Genomic DNA, 20,232 nt, shown 5'->3' on the forward strand with positions numbered 1-20,232 from the left:
CTAATCCAGCGGTCCCCAACCACCGGGCCGCAAAGCATACGCTACCGGGCCGCGAGGAAACGATATGATTTGGCGATAGGAGTCAGCTGCACCTTTCCTCATTCCCTGTCACGCCCACCGTTGAGCTTGAACTTACGTGAGGTTATTACGCACGCGTCATCCATGTCAGCGCGGGAAGGAGATCAACTCCTCGAGCTTGCAAATGATGGCGGGCTGAAAAGTATGTTTGATAATAACATCCCTGCCAGCATTCGGGATCAAAGTCAAGACTAAATATCCTGAGATAGACACGAAAGCACTGAAACGTTGCTTTCATTTCCAGCATTTTTCTGCGAAGCGAAGTTTTCTGCAATGAATGCAACGAAAACTAAACTGCGTAATAGACTGGACATAAGGAACCCCCTTCGAGTATCGCTGTCTCCCATCACCCCTCGATAGGACCGTCTTGTTGCAGGGAAACAAGCCCAGGGCTCCTACTGATTCAGCGATATCGTGTGTTACAATGATTTTATATGTTCATATGGAGAAAATATGCAGTGTGTGTTTAATACAAACATTACTTAAAATGCTTTGATACTATTGACTCACTTATATAACCATATAACAATTACAGGACGGAAACAGGCCATCTGGGACCTACTAGTCTGTGCCGAACGCTACTCTCACCTACTCCCACCGACCTGCACTCAGCCCATAACCCTCCATTCCTTTCCTGTCCATATACCTGTCCAATTTTTCTTTAAATGATAATATTGAACCTGCCTCTACCTCTTCTACTGGAAGTTCGTTCAACACTTATTTCAAGCTCCCCTGATAATTGACTTATCGCTATATTCATGTGAGGAAAATATACGCTGTGTGTTTAATATTAAATTTGTTAGATAAATCATTTTAGAAACGAAATTGAGTGTATTAGCCACTTATCACCTACATTCCGGTCATGATTAACCCTTCCCCCCGAACAGCATCGCCAAAAACAATTTGCAGAAAAAAAAAATCGGCTGGTACACGCATGCTCACTGGTGCCCGCGCAAGGCTTCATGGTCATTGTAGTCTTTTTGGGTAAACACAACGTATTTGACTGCCACTCTAGTCCGTTGGCAACCCTACCCCCCCTCCCCCTCCCCCCCGGGTCGGTCGGTCCGCAAGAATATTGTCAATATTAAACCGGTCCACAGTGCAAAAGAGGTTAGGGACCCCTGATCTAATCGGTGCTGGACTGGAACCCCAGCCCAGTCCCATTTCCCTGTACCTGGACCATAGCTCTCCCATCTATGCACCTCTCTAAACTTCTCTTAAATGTTACAAATTAAACTCACAACTGTCACTTCCATAGGCAGCTTGTTGTACACTCGCCCAACCCTCTGAGTGAAGAAGTTTCCCCTCAGATTCCCCTTAAATATCTCACTTTTCAACGTAAACCTGTGACCTCTAGATCTAGTCACACCCAACCTGAGGAAGGAAAAAGCCAGCAAGTATTTACCTATCATTGCCTCTCAATTACGTATACCTCTGTAAGATCTACTCTCATTCTCCTGAGCCCCAGGGAATATTCAGCCTATTCAACCTTTCCCTCTAACTCGTTCTTAAAGCCCGGCAATATTCTCTGTCCTCTTTAAACTTATTGATATTGCTCCTGTAGATAGATAAGACCATAAGGCATAGGAGTGGAATTAGGCCACTTGGCTCATTGAGCCTGTTCCACCATTCAAGCATGGCTGGGCTTTTTTTATCTCCCCTCCCCGACCCGGCCTTCTCCCCATAACCTTTGATGCCATAGCCAATCAAGAACCTATCAATCTCTTCTTTAAATGCACCTATTGACCTGGCCTCCACAGCTGCCTGTGGTAACAAATTCACCGCCCTCTACCTAAAGAAATTTCTTTGACTCTTTGTTTTAAATGGACGCCCCTCTTTCCTGAGGCCGTGCTTTCTTGTTCTAGACTCCCCTACCATGAGAAATATATCCTTTCCACATCTGCTCTATCTAGGCTGTTCAAAATTAGACCGTAAGACAAAGGAGCAGAAGCCGGCTATTTGGCCCTTTGAGTCTGCTCTGCCATTTTATCATGAGCTGATCCATTCTCCCATTTAGTCCCACTCTCCTGCCTTCTCACCATAACCTTTGATGCCCTGCCTACTCAGATACCTATCAATCTCTGCCTTAAATACACCCAATGACTTGACCTCCACTGCCGCCCGTGGCAACAAATTCCATAGATTCACCACCCTCTGACTAAAAAAATTTCTTCGCATCTCTGTTCTGAATGAGCGCCCTTCAATCCTTAAGTCATGCCCTCTTGTACTACACTCCCCCATCATGGGAAACAACTGTGCCACATCCTCTCTGTCCATGTCTTTCAACATTCGTAATGTTTCTATGAGGTCCCCCCTCATTCTTCTAAACTCCAATGAGTACAATCCAAGAGCAGTCAAACGTTCCTCATATGTTAACCCTCTGAATCCCGGAATCATTCTAGTGAATCTTCTCTGTACCCTCTCCAACGTCAGCACATCCTTTCTTAAATAAGGAGACCAAAACTGCACACAGTACTTCAAGTGAGGTCTTACCAGCGCCTTATAGAGCCTCAACATCAGATCCCTGCTCCTATACTCTATTCCTCTAGGAATGAATGCCAACATTGCATTCACCTTCTTCACCACTGACTCAACCTGGAGGTTAACCTTTAAGGGTATCCTGCACGAGGACTCCCAAATCCCGTTGCATCTCAGAACTTCGAATTTTCTCCCCATTTGAATAATAGTCTTCCCGTTTATTTTTTCTACCAAAGTGCATAACCATACACTTTCCAACATTGTATTTCATTTGCCACTTCTTTGCCCATTCTCCCAATCTGTCCAAGTCTCTCTGCAGACTCTCTGTTTCCTCAGCACCACCGACCCCTCCACCTATCTTCGTATCGTCAGCAAACTTAGCCACAAAGCCATCTATTCCATAAATTCTAAAGGTTTCAATGAGATTCCCCTCCCCCATCCTTCTAAACTCCAGTGGTTACAGACCCAGAGCCATCAAAGGTTCCTCGTATGATAATATTTTCATTCCTGGAATCATCCTTGTGAGCCTCCTCTGAACCCTCTCCAACGCCAGCACATCTTTTCTTAGCTGAGGAGCCCAAAACTGTTCACAATACTCAAGGTGAGGCCTCATCAGTGCCTTGTAAACCTCAGTATCACTTCCCTGCTCTTGTTTTCTGGACCACCTGAAATGAATCTAAATACTGCAATTGCCTTCCTCACCACTGACTCAACCTATAAGTTAATTTTTAAGGTGTTCTGCACAAGGACTCCCAAGTTTTGGATTTTCTCCCCATTTATAAAATAGTCTGCACATTTATTTCTTCTACCAAAGTGCATGACTATACATTTTCCAACATTGTATTGACTGAATTATAGGCAGATATTCTCTTTTACTTTTGTTTCACTTTTTGCACCCTTGAGCAACAATATTTACAGGAATTTAAATCTGACCAATGTTATTGGGACAATTTAATCATGTGTAATGCATGTACAGTACTGTGCAAAAGACTTGGGTACAATGCAAATGCACAGTACTATAGTAATTTTATGTATTGCATTTTGCTACAAAAAAAATCATGACATACATGAGTGATGATAAACCTGATTCTGATGTGTGTTTCTATTGTGGACTGACAGTGGGAGGCGAGAGGAGAAGACTTTTACACAGTACTGTATGTGGAAGGAAAGTGTTAGAATGGGGTTGGTTAAAGGTCAGAACAACAATCTTGGCCTGAGTACCTGTACTGTCAGGTTCTATGTTTTAAAGGGGGTTGGAGTAGAGCAGAGGTTCCCAACCTGGTGTCCATGGACCCCTTGGTTAATGGTAAGGCTCCATGGCTTAAAAAGGGTTGAAAACTGGAATAGAGTAAAAGGAGAAATCAAGCCAATGTCTGTATTCCAACCTGGAATGCTTTCATCAACGAGGAAATGATTGAAGACTCATTTATGGTCTCACTTCTGCATGCATGTGAACCAGAAACAATGATAACTTCAGTTCTATACTTAAGGAATGCTTGCAAAGACTATTAGGCCAATTCCTGCATTTAGCAGGTATTGATTTCCATCCATTGCTCTGAACACCTGCCAAAAAATGTTTCACTGCAAGCCATCCGGCATGTTTGAGTCTGCTGATAGGATCTACTTCATTGTCTCCCTAGGCAACCCTTACATTACCAACTTGCTGACTGAAGCACAGACATCAGCATCATACCTTTAGCTTCCGATCTGAAGCTACACCTTTTGTGTTGTGAGCTGGAAAGCATTTTGGTGCTTGTCTTTGTTGTACTACAGTAAGCTGCTGCTTGGGGTTTCCCTCAATCAGGTTGCCTCTCAGTTTGAGGCTGAGGATGAATAATCAATGTTCAGAATCAGGTTTAATATCACTGGCATACGTTGTGAAATGTGTTGTTTTTGCGGCAGGAGTAAATTGCAATGCATAATAATAAAGATGGTGAATTATATTAAATATGTATAGTGGTGCTAGAAAGTTTGAAACCCTGTAGATTTTTCTCTATTTCTACATAAATATGACCTAAAATGTGAGAAGACCATTAGGCCATAAGACATAGGAGCAGAATTAGGCCACTCATCCCATTGTGTCCGTTCCGCCATTCCATCACGGCTGATCCCCAATCCCAGTCAACCACATATACCTGCCTTCTCACCATCTCCTTTGGTGCCCTGACCGATCAGGAAACCGTTACCTTCCACCTGAAATATACCCATGGACTTGGGCTCCACTGTTTCTGTGGCAGAGGATTCCACAGATTTACCGCTCCCTTGTCTTTTTTATATAAAAAAAAATCCTCGCCTCTTTTAAGGGGTTACCCCTCAATTTTTGAGGCTGTGCCCTTTAGTTCTGGATAGTCCCACATGAGAAACATCCTCTCCACATCCACCCTACATAGTCCTTTCAACATTTGGTAGGTTTCAATGAGATTCCCCCCATGTTCTTCTAAATTCCAGTGAGTACAGGCCCAAAGCTGCCAAATGCTGCTCCTGTTAACCCCTTCATTCCAGGAATCATCTTTGTGAACCTCTTCTGGACTCTCTCCAATGAGAACACATCCTTTCTGAGATACAGGGCCCAAAACTGTTGACAATACTCCGTGCAGCCTGATCGGTGTCTTATAAAGGCTCCACATTATCTCCTTGCTTTTATATTCTATTCCCCTTGAAATAAATGCCAACATTGCATTTGCCTCCTTTACCACAGACTCAACTTGTAAAATTAACCTTCTGGGAATCTAGCATGAGGACTCGTCAGTCGCTCTGCACCTCTGATGTTTGAACCTTCTCCCCATTTTGATAATAGCCCACACAATTGTTCCTTTTACCAAAATTCAGTATCATACATTTCCCAACACTGTATTCCATCTGCCTGTTTTTGGCCCATTCTTCTACGTGATCAGATCTTCATGCAAGTCTTAATACTAGAAATTGAGAACCCAATTAAATAAATAACACTAAAAGCATTATACTTGTTCATTTATTTATTGAGAAAAATGATCCAATATTACATGTGTTCGTGGAAAAAGTGTATGAACCTTTGCTTTCAATAACTGGTGTGACCCCCTTGTATAGCAATAACTTCAACCAAACATTTTCAGTAACTGTTGATCAGTCCTGCACATTGTCCTAAAATTCCTCCAAGCCATTCCTCCTGAAAAAACTGCTTCAACTCTGAGATGGTGATGGGCTTCCTTGCATGAACTGCTTGCTTTAGGTCCTTCCACAACATTTCTAAAGGATTAAGGTCAGGACATTGACAAAGCCATTCCAAAACACAAATTTTCTTCTTTTTAAACCGTTCTGTTGTTGATTTACTCTTGTGTTCTGGATAATTGACTCGTTGCATTATTCAACTCTTATTAAACTTCAGGACTGCTATCCTGACATTCTCTTGTAAAAATGTCTTGATACAATTTTGAGTTCATTGTTCCCTCAATGATTGCAAGCTGTCCAGCCCCTGAGGCAGTAAAGCAGCCCCAAACCATGATGCTCCTTCCACCATGCCTTCATAGTTGGGATGAGGTTTTTGTGTTTATGTGCAGTGCCCTTTTCCCTCCAAACTGCTTGGAAGTAGGTACAGAGGAGATGTCAGGGGTAAGTTTCTTAAGCAGAGAGTACTGAGTGTGTGGAATGGGCTGCCGGCGGCAGTGGTGGAGGCGGAAATGATAGGGTGTTTTAAGAGACACCTGGATGGGTACATGGAGCTTAGAACAATAGAGGGCTATGGGTAAAGCCTAGGTGGTTCTAAGGTAGGGACAGTTTTGTGGGCTGAGGGGCCTGTATTGTGCTGTATGTTTTCTATGTTTCTAAACATAGCAATGTGCATTTCTGCCAAAAAGTTCAACTTTAGTCTCACCTATCCACAGAACATTGTCTGAGAAGCATTGTAGAACATCCAGGTCTTCTGCAAACGTGAGATGTGCAGCAAATTTTTTTTTATTTTGGAGAGCAGTGGTTTCCTCCTTGGTGTCCTTCCATGAACACCATTCTTGTTCAATGTTTTTCTTATGGTGGACACATGAACAGAGACCTTAGCAAGTTCTAGAGATTTCTGCAGGTCCTTTGCTATTGTCCTTGGGTTCTTTTTCACCTCCTTCAGCATTGCATGTTGTGCTCTCGGTGTGATCTTTGCAGGATACTCCCACCTAGGGAGAGTAGCGACAGTACTGATTTTCCTCCATTTGTAGACAATTTCTTTGACTGTGGACTGATGAACACTCAGGTCTTTAAAAATGCTTTTGTAGCCTTTTCCAACTTCAAGCATCTCTACAATTCTAAGGTCATCTGAAAGATTTTTTGATTGATGCATGGTGCACATAAACAGATCTTTCTTGATAAGAGCAGGCTTTGTCAGTAAAATGTCTTTGTATGTCTTTTTTTTAATATAGGGCAGGGCAGCCTACAATGCACACCTCCAATCCCATCTCATTGATTGGGACACCTGACTTTGGATAACTTTTGTCGACGTCATTACCCCCGAGGTTCACATGCTTTTTCCAACAAATACATGAAAGATTGGATCATTTTTCTCAATCAATAAATGAACAAGTATAACATTTTTGTATTATTTATTTAATTCGGTTCTGTTTATCTAGTTGTAGGACTTGCATGAAGATCTGATCACATTTTAGGTCATTTATGCAGAAAAAGAGAAAATTCTACAGAGTTCACAAACTTTCTAGCACCGCTATTAGTTAAATTAAACAAGTAGTGTGAAAAAGGAGTGATATGGTAATGTTCGTGGGTTCAAGTGTTCAGTGTCCATTCATAAATCGAATGGCAGAGGGGAAGAAGCTGTTCCTGAATCATTGTGTGTGCCTTCAGGCTCCTGTACCTTCTTCCTCAGTGAGAAGAGGGCATGCCCTGGGTGATGGGAGTCCTTAATGACAGATGCCACCTTTTTGAGGCATCGCTCCATAAAAATGTCCTGGGGCAGACCCCGTTTGGAGGGTGAATATGATCGAAGAATAAATGTGATTGAGAATAAAATGCCGTACATTTTTTTTTGCATCAATTCAGTGGGTGAATTTTATTCCATATCTCAAATTTTTGGGGAGTGATCAGTGAATTCCGTAAGGGTAAATTTCTTTTACCCAAGATGTATTAATGCAGGTTTGCTGAAAATATAAAATCAGAAAAGGTATAGATAGGGGAGACAGTTCTTCCAGATTTTAATGGGACATACTCCTAAGAATAGGAGTGTGGGTACATGGCCAAGTGGTTAAGGCATTGGACTAGTGACCAGCCGAGGCAATGGGCTGTGTCCTTGAGCAAGGCACTTAATCACACATTGCTCTGCGACAACACTAGTGCCAAGCCGTATGGGTCCTAATGCCCTTCCCTTGGACAACATTGGTGTCATGGAGAGGGGAGACTTGCAGCTTGGGCAACTGCTGGTCTTCCATACAACCTTGCCCAGGAGAGTGAAGACTTTCCAGGCGCAGATCCATGGTCTCGCAAGACTAACGGATGCCTTCTTTCTACTCCTAAGAATGGGTTTAAGACGATGAGATTTACAAGATAAGTGTTTTGTTGTGTTTCTTTACACAGCCGTAGCTGCCCAGAACTACCTGATTTTCCAGGTGGAGGAATCAAATATGATAGCAATGTTTAAGTGGCACTTATTCCAACACAAACTGGTAAGGAGTGCAGAATATAGACCATGTGCAGACAGATATGATTGGTTTAGGTTGACACCATGCTCAGTGCAGACATGGGCTGAAGAGCCTGTTCTTGTGCTGTAAACTGCTATGTTCTATTTCCAGTTAAAACAATTTGGACAGTGGCATTTGCGATGCTGCTGCTGAAGCCTAGCAATGCCTTACTGGCAGCAAGCGGAACCATCAGCTACTTTATTACTCACACTTTTTCTCAAATGATCACTGCCATCAATAGCGTGCAACATCCATTTTGGAGTTCAGCTGTTGAACTGCCTGTACGACCTGGCATTTTTACAGTGCGAACTGATGTCTTAAAGGTGCAGGGCAGTTCCGACGTGGCGTGTACGGGCAGAAATGAGGTGGCGAGGTCTGGGACTGACACCGCAAGCCTTCCTTTGTAGTCTCTTTTTAATGTTCCAATGCTTTTATTTTCCTTCCTCTGGACCCTGAATGGGGGAAGAAAAGTACAAAATAATGTAAGTTGGAAAAGAGGTTATTTTGGATCAGTACTTGCTGAAAGAAGTCTAGCAGTGGGGATTATTGATACCGTACATCCAAAGCAAAGGCACAAAGCCTTTGTCCACTGGTGTTCAGTGATCGGCAGGTCCTGGGTCAATGCCAGGGGTCAGGCCCAAAGGTCGACTGGAAGTTGAGGCCCGATACTCTAAGTCTGGGGTATCTGAGGAGATTGAAGGCCCAATATCTGCAACTCAGAGTTCGCTGGAGGACAAGGACTGGAGCATTGTGAGTGGTTTTGGGCCACTTGCCTAGGAAAGGATGCGCTGGCATTGGAGAGGGTCCAGAGGAGGTTCACGAGAATAATCCCAGGAATTAAAGGGTTAATGTATGAGGAGCATTTGATGGCTCTGGGCCTGTACTCACTGGAGTTTAGAAGAATGGGGGGGGGGGGGAACTCATTGAAAGCTATCAAATATTGAAAGGCCTAAACAGAGTGGGCATGCACAGAATGTTTCCTGTAGTGGGTGAGTCTCGGACCAGAGAGTACAGTCTCAGAATAGAAGGATGTCACTTTAGAGCAGAGATGAAAAGGAATTTCTTTAGCTAGGGGAATGTGAGTTTGTGGAATTCATTGCCACAGCTGGCTATGGAGGCCACGTGATTGGGTATATTTAAAGCAGAGCTTGTTAGGTTTTTGATTAGTAAGAGTGTCAAAGGTTATGGTGAGAATTCAGGAGAATGGGGATGAGAGGGATAGTAAATCAGTCATGATGGAATGGTGGAACAGATTTGATGGACCAAATGGCCTAATTCTGCTCCTGTGCCCTATGGTCTAAGATGGGCTGTCGTGGGCTGGAGGACTGTGCATGTGTGTGGGTAGCTGGGAGGGAGGGGCAGGGCTTGTTTTGTTGCTGGTGGTGTTCTGTATTCTGCAGCACATGGTGGGCATGTTGTGCTGGTGCTGGAATGTGTGGCAACATTTGCAGCTGTCCCTAGCATATCCTTGGCTGTTGACACGAGATGCATTTCACTGCATGTTTCAATGTGCACGGGGTAAAACTGAATCTTAATGTTAACTCTGCCCCATTCTGACCTGCTCACTTTGTGTTAGATCATCGTTTCACAGCTCAATGTTAAACCCTGCTGCATTAATTCAAATGCTCGCAGTTGCCTCTGTGTCTAGTTTGTCACTTATTAAAACTATGGGTACTTTATGCATTCCAGATGTGTGGGGAATCGAGTCCAAGAGCCACAAGGTAATGTTGCAGCTCCATAAAACCCTGGTTGGAATCTTGTGTTCCGTTCTGGTTACCTCATTATAGGATGGATGGAGAGGGCACAGAGGAGGTTTATCAGGATGCTGCTTGGATTAGAAAGAGTGTGTCTTGTGAGGATAGGTTGGGCGAGCTAGGGCTTTGCTCCTTGGAGCGATGGAGGCTGTGAGGTGACTTGGCAGAGGTGTACAGGATGATAAGGGGCATAGATCAATTTACAGCTAATATGAAGTGGCATTGTTTTAAGATGATTGGAGGAAAGTATAGTGCATGATCCTCTCGTATCCCCTTTTGCCAATCACCTGTCCAGCTCTTGGCTCCATCCCTCCCCCTCCTGTCTTCTCCTATCATTTTGGATCTCCCCCTCCCCCTCCAACTTTCAAATCTCTTACTAGCTCTTCCTTCTGTTAGTCCTGACGAAGGGTCTCGGCCTGAAACGTCGACTGTACCTCTTCCTATAGATGCTGCCTGGCCTGCTGCGTTCACCAGCAACTTTGATGTGTGTTGCTTGAATTTCCAGCATCTGCAGAATTCCTGTTGTTTGCATGTCAAAGGTTGTTTTAAAAAAAACAGTGGTGAGTGAGTGGAACACTGGTAGTGGTAGAGGCATTTAAGACACTGTTAGATAAATGCATTGGATGATAGAAAAATGAAGGGCTATTTCCAAAGGAAGGGTTAGGATCTTGGAGCAGGTAAGGTTGGCACAACATTGTAGGTAAAATTACTGTGCTGTGGTGTTTTGTGTTCTATGTAGATATGGGTCTCACAGGCTGAGTTCACCTAGAACTGTCCTTGAGAAGGTGGTGATGAACTGTCTGGAATCACTGCAGTCCTTGAGGTGAGGGCATACTGCTGCTGGGGTGGGAATCCTGGGATTTTCACCTGGCAGCAGTGAAGGAATGGCAATTTATTTCCATACCAGCATGAAGTGTGGCTTAGAAGGCAACTTTCAGATGGCGGTGTTCCCTCTGTTCTGCTGCCCTTGTCCGTCTAGTGTACCATGGAGAGCATCCGAACTGGTTGCATCACTGTCTGGTACGGAGAGGCCACTGCACGGGATCAGAAAAAGCTGCAGAACATTCCAAGCTCTGCCAGCTTCATTCGCACTAGCCTCCCCGAATTCCCTCCCCAGAACTGGAATACCCTCAACTCAAGGACGGCAGGGATTCAGGGTGGCAGCTCATCACCATCTTCTCAAGGGCAGTTATGGATGAACTATTAAGCGCTCACTCAGCACCAAGTTCATCTTTAAAAGGCAATGCCTCAATAAAGGCGTCCATCATTAAGGACCCTCATCACCCAGGACATGCCCTCTTCTCATTACTGCCATCACAGGGAGGGGAGGTACAGGAGCTGGAAGTCATGCCCTCAATATTTTGGGAATAGTTTCTACCCCTCGACCACCACATTCCTGAATGGGCAATGAACTAACCCATAGCACTACCTTACTTTTTTTTAACATTCTTTTTGCACTACCTTTCTTACATGTTTCTTATTGTATTTTACAGTTTCTGTATATTGCACTCTACTGTTACTGCAAGGCAACAAATATACCAGTGATATTAAATCTGATTCTGTTAGGTGGTGGGTTTGGAAGGTGTTGTCTAAGGTGTCTTGGTGATTCTCCCAGTGTAACCTGTAGATTGTGCGCTGCTGAATGGGTATTGGAGTGGTAACTTGCATCAACAGTGTATTTTTATAATGTGGGGCCCCGCACACCCGTTACTGACTTGGCCACTACTTTGGTACCTTCCCAGTGACGGTGGTCCTCTCTTCTCCTTTCTCTCTGACAGCTGCAGCAAGGCGAGGGTTAAGATAGTGTGCAGAGATGGTGAACAGCTGAACGAGGTCCTTAGGAGCTTAGCTCCCATTTTACTGCATGGGCCCCAAGGATAGCAGGCGTACTGGAGCAAGATAAGGATGTTAATAATGGACTGGAAATTGCACTTTCCAATTGGCCAATACCTTGGTTTCAATGAGATCTGTAATCGAATCAATCGGGTCCTTTATCACTGAATTGAATTGACTTCATTTCTTACATCCTTCACGTACATGAGGAGTAAAAACTCTACATTATGTCTCCGTCTATATGTGCAATCATAGTAATTTATAATAAATGGAACAATGTAATATAGAGTATACTCAAGTCGGCGTGAGTTCATCACTCTGATGGCCTGGTTGAAGAAGCTGTCCCGGATCCTGTTGGTCCTGGCTTTTATGCTGCGGTACCATTTCCAGGATGGTAGCAGCTGGAATAGCTTGTGGTTGGGATGGCTTGGAATTTGTTTTTCACTGCAGTAAAGTGCAATATATAAAAACACTATCACTTAAAATAAGAGATGTAAAAACTAAATTAGTGCAAAATAGTGAGATGTTGTTCATGGGTTCACAAGCCGTTCAGAAATCTGACCACGGAGGGAAGAAGCTGTTCCTAGAAAGTTGAGTATGTCACTTCAGCTCCTGCACCATCTCCTGGATGGTAGTAATGAGAAGAGGGTGTTTCTTGGGCGATGGGGGTCCTTGATGGAGTGGCTGCTGTTGATGAGGTTAACTGCCAATGAAAGATTGAATTGTGTGTAGGTCTTGGACGCATAGAGCACTACAAGGCAGAAGCAGGCTCTTTGGCCCGTCTACACTGAGGCTGAACTATTATTCTGCCTAGTCCTATTGCTCTGCACCTGGACCATAATCCTCATCCCCCTCCCCTCGGTGCTTATCCAAACCTCTCCGAAATGTTGAAAGTGAACCCACATAGAGTCATAGAAAATTTACTGCACAGAAATGGGCACTTCAGTCCATCTGGTTTGAGACGAACCATTTAAGCTGCCTACTCCCTTCGATCTGTACTGGGACCATAGTCCTACCACCCATGTCCCTAACTAAATTTCTCTTAAACATTGAAATGATGCTGGCACCCACCATTTCTGGCAGTTTATTCCACATTTGTGCCACCATCTGGGTGAAGAAGTTCCTGCTCAGGATCCCCATGAACAGTTTCTTTTCACCCTAATGTGTCTTTTTATGGATTTTGTACTTGTGGTTAATCTCTGTGAATTATATTTGGCAGTGTTTCATTGTTCAATACAAACTTGGCATCAAGTTTTGTTGTGTACTGCTCCTGTGAATGTGTAACATTGGGCCGTGTAAGGGGTCCTGAGTCAGTTAGTCTAGCCGTCATTGATCAGAATAGATTTCTCGGAAGGATAAATACGGTCAGGATACAGTCTATTAAAATGATGGCCAAATAACATAATGGGATGATAAGTTTTTCCTTTGTAAAGAGGAGGTAGAATGGGAGTTAACAGAACTTGCGAAGTCAAGTGTTTTGGTTTTGGTGTTTAAAATGTTTCTGTATGTTTACTTTTCAACCATTTCCAAAGAGAGCATGCAATGTGACAAAGCAAAATCAGGATTTTTTTTATCACGGACGTGTCATGAAATTTGTATTGTGGCAGCAAAACACAAAATAATTACTACAAGTTACAGAAGTGAATGGTGCAGAAGATGAATAATGCAGTTGGGTTCATGGACCATTTGGAAATCTGACGGCGGAGGGGATAAAGCTGTTCCTGAATCGTTGAGTGTGCATCTTTAGGTTCCTGTACCTCCTCACTGGTAGTAATGCGAAAAGGGCATGTCACAGATGGTGAGGGTCTTTAATGATGGATGGCATCTTCTTGAGGTACTGCCTGTTGAAGATGTTCTTGATGGTGAGGAGGGTTGTGCCTGTGAAGGAGCTGGGTGAGTCTACAAACTTCCTCGGCTCTCCCAATCCTGTGCATAATGTTTGTGTGGAAAGGAAGGTCTCCCTCTGTGAAAAGATCACAAATGTTACAAGTGAATAGACACACCATGCTATAATTGTTTTATTGGTTTTTGAGAGTAATCATCATAGAATGGGATTCATGGCCATCTGGTAAACATGCTTAAAGAATACTTCCGCAGTCCCCCCCCCCGCCCCACTTTCACTGAAGTAGGGCAAAAGGTGAGGTTTCTTCTAAGGAGCTTGAGAAAGAAGAGTTTTGTGTAGGGGCAGTACTCCTATGTGGCCCTAAAACCTGGAGAACAAGGAGGACTCTACAGAAATTGCAGGCTTTCATCAACCAATGCCTGAGAAAGATCTGAAACATTAGGTGGACTGACAAACTAGCCAACCAGACACTGTGGTGGAGGCGGGGGGACACCAACAAAGATTCCCCAGAGATACAAGTACACAAACGAGGTGGATTGGCCACAACTCGAGGAAGCCCAACCAGCAATGTCACCAGGCAGGCATTAAAAATGGAATCCCCCAAGGAAAGAGGAAAAAGTAATGTCCAAGGAACACACATAGGAGAGACGTCAAGGACGAAATTAGACAATGGGGTCACTCTTGGTCTACCCTCAAGAAACTGGCTCAGAACAGAGAGCAATAGAGATGGGAGGTCATCGATGGCCTATGCTCAACTGAGACCTAAAGGTCCAAGAAGAAGTGGTTTTATATAATTACACCCTCTGAGCTGTTAGCCTTCTATTTAAACCTGAGCTGCTGTTTGTGCTCACCAAGCCGATGGAAATGCCTAGCTTTAGTGTATTGTGAGATTGACTACCCTATGAGATTTATTAGTCACATGTACATCGAAACATACAGTGAAATGGGTTGTTCTACATCAACAACCAACTGAGTCCGAGGATTGTGCTGGGGGAAGCTCACGTGTGTGGCTTCCAGCACCTACATCGCATGCCCATGAGTACATTTCTGATTATGTGGGAGGAAACCCATGTGGTCACAGAGAGAACGTACGATAGAACAGGGATTTCCAATTTGGGATCCATGGACCTCTCAGTTAATGGCAGGGGTCCATGGCATTAAAAATAAAAGGTGGGAGATCCCTGTTATAGAGAGCAGTGGGTTCTGAACTCCAGCCAAAGACTGCTAGCACTGTCAACCAATTGCACTAACCACTATGCAAATGTGATGCCATTTTACATAGGTTTTAACTAACTTGATGCAATACCACTCTTCTATATCATTCATTCCTTGTCCTGCTATTTCTTTTCCCCATGATTTGCAGTCATCTATTTTGTGACCTGTCTGAAATTGTAGATTGGGATTTCAAATTGATTTTAATTATCATCAACCTTACATGGCTACGGCTGAGCGAAACAAGTGTTCCTTTGGGGCCCAGGTGAAAACGTACACAGCACATTCAAAATAGCAAGGGAGGAGGGGGGAAAAATGTCATACAGAAAAAAAACACATCTAGTCCAAGACCCTGAGCGACAAGTCCCGCAAGCTGATGGCACAGTCTCCAGGCAGTGCGCAGACGCGCACAATCCAGCCTGTCATTCCACCGATTGAACACTGGAGGGCAACGATGGGTGAGGCCAGCCCCACCGCTCTTCAGAACAAAAGGTGATTTAGATTTTTTTTCTTAAGAACCAATGAGCCCGTAATGTACTGTAATCTGAAATAGAAACATAGCGCAATACAGGCCCTTCAGCCCACAATGCTGTGCCGAAACTGGACGTACTTTTGAAATTACCTAGGGTTACCCATGGCCTCTATTTTCCATGCCTTCATTAGAATATTTGTTTCTAGTGATAGATTTGTAGGATACACCCTCAGACATGACTTCAGTACATCCTAATGGAAAGAGGGATTGCTCTGTTGACACTAAGCCATTTTGTGCTTCACTGAGCAGTCCCCAGATGTGTTAACTATATTGCATTTCATCCAGCTTAATAGGTGATTAGCTGTTTCAAAGGCTTCAAGAGTTGTTATCCCTTGAACATTGTCAGTGCCTAATAATATCCCATTGAGTATTTGTAATGTAATCCTGACAAGTGATTTTTATAACTTAATTTATTTTTTTCTCTATTGTTCTTGTGTTGTCAATCTGATTATAAGAAAAATTGGTGTTAAATATTTTCCATCGGTCATTTAAAAATAGCAATTCTTCCTTTCTGCTTCAAATGGCAACTGGTCCAGTGCCAAGCTAGACTGAAGTGTGTTTCTGCTGTTTCTATGGTGGTTTGCCCTGTTTGTGAGGGCAAAGTGAGACAAGGTGATTTCCTGTGTGTGGTAGTCTCCAGAGCTGTAGCTGGGGTAACTCTCCAAACTCCTCGTCTCTAAGTGTCTTTCTCCCTGCCCGACACATTGCCAAGGGACATGTTGTGCATGCCTGCAATTATGTTAGGCCGGCTGGTTTCAGTGTGTGGTTTTGGAGTCACAGCAGTTATGCTAGTTTTAATATGTCTGGTTAAGATGGTGCTGAGTTGTGGCCTCTGTCAAGATCATTGATCAGACTTAGTTGTTTTAAAAGTTGAAAGTGCATTCATTATCAGTGTATATTATATACAACCTTGGGAATATTCTCCCTATAAGCAGCCACAAAACAAAGAAACCCAATAGACCCCACTTTAAAAAGAATGAAACCACCAATGTATAAAAACACAGAAAACCTATAGCACAATACAGAGTTGTGCCGAACATGTCCCTACCTTAGAAATTACTAGGCCTCTATTTTTCTGAGCTCCATGTACCTATCCAAACGTCTCTTAAAAGACCCTATTGTATCCGCCTCCACCACCGTCGCCGGCAGCCCATTCCACGCACTCACCACTGTCCGCGTCGTACAACAACAACAGCTACTTACTGGTGACATCTGCTCTGTACCTACTCCCCAGCACCTTAAACCTGTGTCCTCTTGTGGCAACCATTTCAGCCCTGGAGAAAAAGCCTCTGACTATTCTCATCATCTTATACACCTAGAAAAAAAACAAATTGTGCTAACAATCAAAATAAGCAGATAACATTCATAACTGAAGTTGACGAAGGTGAGTCCACGGCCATCACTGCAGTCGACCCAGGAGTCCGTTAGTTGCAGGCCACCGCCTCAGTTCAGCATAGAGATGGGTAAAATTTGTAAGGACAGTTTTGGGGATGGAGGAGTGTTGGGGGTCAGTTTAGGGTTTATGGACGGGGATGTGTGGGAATTAGAGGACAGGCCATGAGCATGCATCCAGTGGTCACTTTATTAGGTACGGGACGGGAGGCACCTTCACAACTTTTTTTTCTGCACTGGCCTGATATGCTGTCCATGGGTCAAGTGCAGGATATTGGGTAAATTCCCTGGCATAAGTCTTGAGGCATTGGAATGAGAAGGTAAATATTAGCTCTATTTCAAATTCAAGGTACATTTATTATCGAAGTATGTATGCAGTGTGCAACCCAGAGGTTCATCTGAGATTTGTCACACGTGCATCGAAACATGCAGTGAAATGTGTCGTTGGTGTGAAGGACGTGCTGGAGGTAGCTCGCAAGTGTCGGCGTGCTTTTGGTGCCAACATTGCATGCCCGAAACTTGCTAACCTTGACTCAACATCTTGGAATGTGGGAGGAAGCTGGAGCATCCGGAGAAAACCTACGCGATCCCGGGGAGAACATATAAACGCCTCACAGATAGTGGTAGGAGTTGAACCCTGATCTTACGCTGTAAAGCGTAATGCTAACTTGTCACCCCACATTGATGCACTGATCAACAAAAGCTGATGAAGTGTAGGAGGCAAGTACTGATGATTCCAGCTCACAGCTACTCCCCTTATTGTCTTACCTAGACCTATTGCATGCCATTTGAGAAGGAAAAGTACTTAGTTTGTCTTTGGTCTTTCTGTTTCTTTATTCCAGTAGTAACAGACCAGGCCTTTGTGACTCTGGCTACCAATGATGCTTACGCCAAGGGTGCTCTTGTGCTCTGTCAGTCTCTGAAACGACACAACACTACCAGGCAGGTTGTGGTTCTATTTACACCACAGGTATCCAGTAAGATGAGGTAAGAATCCATCTTGTTTCTTGGAAATGTTCAGAAACTGGTTTAATATCACTGACCTACAGTTGTGAAATTTCTTTTGTGGCAACATTAAAGTGGAAGGAGTAAAAAATGACACCAGTCTTCACCTCTTGACCATTTTCGCTTTTGCCCGATGAGGTGCCCTTGTCTTCGAAGTGACATTGTTGTACTTTGGGCTGTCCTCTTGATTGCGATCGCTATTTCAATATAAATATTGCAGGTAGGTGGAGACTACAGATGCTGAAAAAATGATCTGCTGAAGGAACTAATCTGTGGTGGGAAATAAAGACTCAATATTTCGGGTTGAGATCTGCTCTGAATGAATAGAGGGAAGATGACTAGGATCAAGGAGTGAAGGGGTGGGCAATTAGTGGTTTCTGGGGAGGAGTGTGGATTGAAGATGGTGATGGGTGAGGACTATAAGTTTTGTAGTCAGCTGTCTGTCTCCTTTGATAGTCTTTAATTTATGAATCCATCTTAATGGGGTAAAACATTTAAGTCTCACAAAATAGAGCAGCTGAATGCTTATTGCACATACAAACACTCTACAAACTTGCTATTCACTTTAAGGTGGCTAGTGCTATCATGTTTGCTGTTGTGTGCTGGAGCAGCAGGCTGAGGGTAGCAGACACCAACAGAATCAACAAACTCATTCGTAAGGCCAGTGATGTTGTGGGGATGGAACTGGACTCTCTCACGGTGGTGTCTGAAAAGAGGATGCTGTCTAAGTTGCATGCCATCTTGGTCAATGTCTCCCATCCACTACATAATGTACTGGGTGGGCACAGGAGTACATTCAGCCAGAGACTCATTCCTCTGAGATGCAGCACTGAGTGTCGTAGGAAGTTATTCCTGCCTGTGGCCATCAAACTTTACAACTCCTCCCTTGGAGGGTCAGATACCCTGAACCAATAGGCTGGTCCTGGACTTATTTCATAATTTACTGGCATAATTTACATATTACTATTTAACTAATTATAGTTCTATTACTATTTATTATTTATGGTGCAAATGTAATGAAAACCAATTTCCCCCGGGATCAATAAAGTATGACTATGACTAATACACCCTTCCCATTAACTTTAACATGGAGTCACAAGCAATTGCAGATGCTGGAACATGGAGCAATGCACAAAACACCAGAGAAACTCCACAGGTCAAGCAACAGCTACAGAGTGAAATGGACGGCTGATGTTTTCAGATTGAGAATATTTGGAGCGCTTTCTTTCTTGAAAGCCCAGATGAAGGGGCTTGACCTGAAACATTAACTGTCCATAGATGTTGCCAGTTTACCCCAGCATTTTGTGTGTTGCTGCATTAACATTAAACACTATGCAGAGTCATTTACCTTGTCTTTGATTCCATACACCACTCGCCCCAGCATTTGGTTGGAGTATAGGCGTCTGCATTTTCCCCCAAGTTGTTAAGGTTTTCCCCACAGCTCCTTGCTCACTTCATTCTTTATATTGGATTAGATTAGATTAGATTCAACTTTATTGTCATTATGCCAAGTACAGATACAAACCCAATGAAATGCATTTAGCATCTGACCAGAAATGCAAAGAATAGTTATTTACAAAATAACTGTGAATTTAAAAAAAAGTGCTACAGCACACAAATATAAAAGTACTGAGACAGTACAATATGGATGCAATACTGCATAGCGCTGCGATGTGAGGTTCAGCAGGGTCACAGCCTCAGGGAAGAAGCTCTTCCTGTGCCTGCTGGTGTGGGAGCGGAGACTCCTGTAGTGCCTACTGGATGGGAGGAGAGTACAAAGTCCATGGTTAGGGTGAGATGCATCCCTGATAATGCTTTTCGCCCTACCCAGGCAGCGTTTATGGTAGATGTCCTCAATGGTGGGCAATTGGGTGCCGATAATCCGCTGGGCAGTTTGTATAAGATACAAGTAATCACAGTGGTAATGATTGATTGATATAAACTCCCCCTACCTCAGCCCCTTGATTGCATCAAAGATTAATGCTGTTCACCATATAGGCTTGCATGTATTTGCTCTGAAGTGGTGTTGGTGTGACTTGCAACCGAAGATCAAAGGACATTTATTATTAAAATATATATACAACATTGTTTTGTGGCTGTCTGCAAGAAGATGAATCTTAAAGAAACACCACAGACCTGTTTAAAGAAAATCCCTACACGTGACCATCAGACATGCAAAATTAAAGAACAAATTGAACAAACAGCAGAAAGTGAACAAACAACACACAAAACATTAAGAACGTTAAACATCAAACTGTAAAGTCCCCAAAAGTGAGTCCACAGCCACAAGCTGCCAAGACGAGTAAAGCCAGTCCAGGAGCTGATGTCTGCGGCCGCAGCCGCTCAGTCGGTCAGTTCAGCGCTGTGGCGGTGGCTTCAGACCACAGGCGCAGATCCAGTTCCGTGCTGAAGTGCCTCGATCAAATCGCACAAATAGCAAAGCACGTTCCACACAGA

The 20,232-nt window shown here is 43.6% G+C and overlaps 1 protein-coding gene across 4 annotated transcripts in view; it reads left to right on the plus strand.

The window, feature by feature from the left end:
* Positions 1 to 20,232, plus strand: part of LOC134349763 (glycogenin-1-like) — a 110,843-nt gene that overhangs the window by 32,511 nt on the left and 58,100 nt on the right. For 3 of the 4 annotated variants that reach the window (XM_063054602.1, XM_063054599.1, XM_063054601.1), the window contains exon 2: positions 17,613 to 17,757. In XM_063054602.1, coding sequence (XP_062910672.1) covers positions 17,613 to 17,757 — 145 coding nt within the window. The remainder of the gene's footprint in view (positions 1 to 17,612; positions 17,758 to 20,232) is intronic. The other variant, XM_063054600.1, reaches the window with a different exon arrangement.

Source organism: Mobula hypostoma, chromosome 7, assembly GCF_963921235.1.
Source record: "Mobula hypostoma chromosome 7, sMobHyp1.1, whole genome shotgun sequence".
Taxonomy (NCBI): domain Eukaryota; kingdom Metazoa; phylum Chordata; class Chondrichthyes; order Myliobatiformes; family Myliobatidae; genus Mobula; species Mobula hypostoma.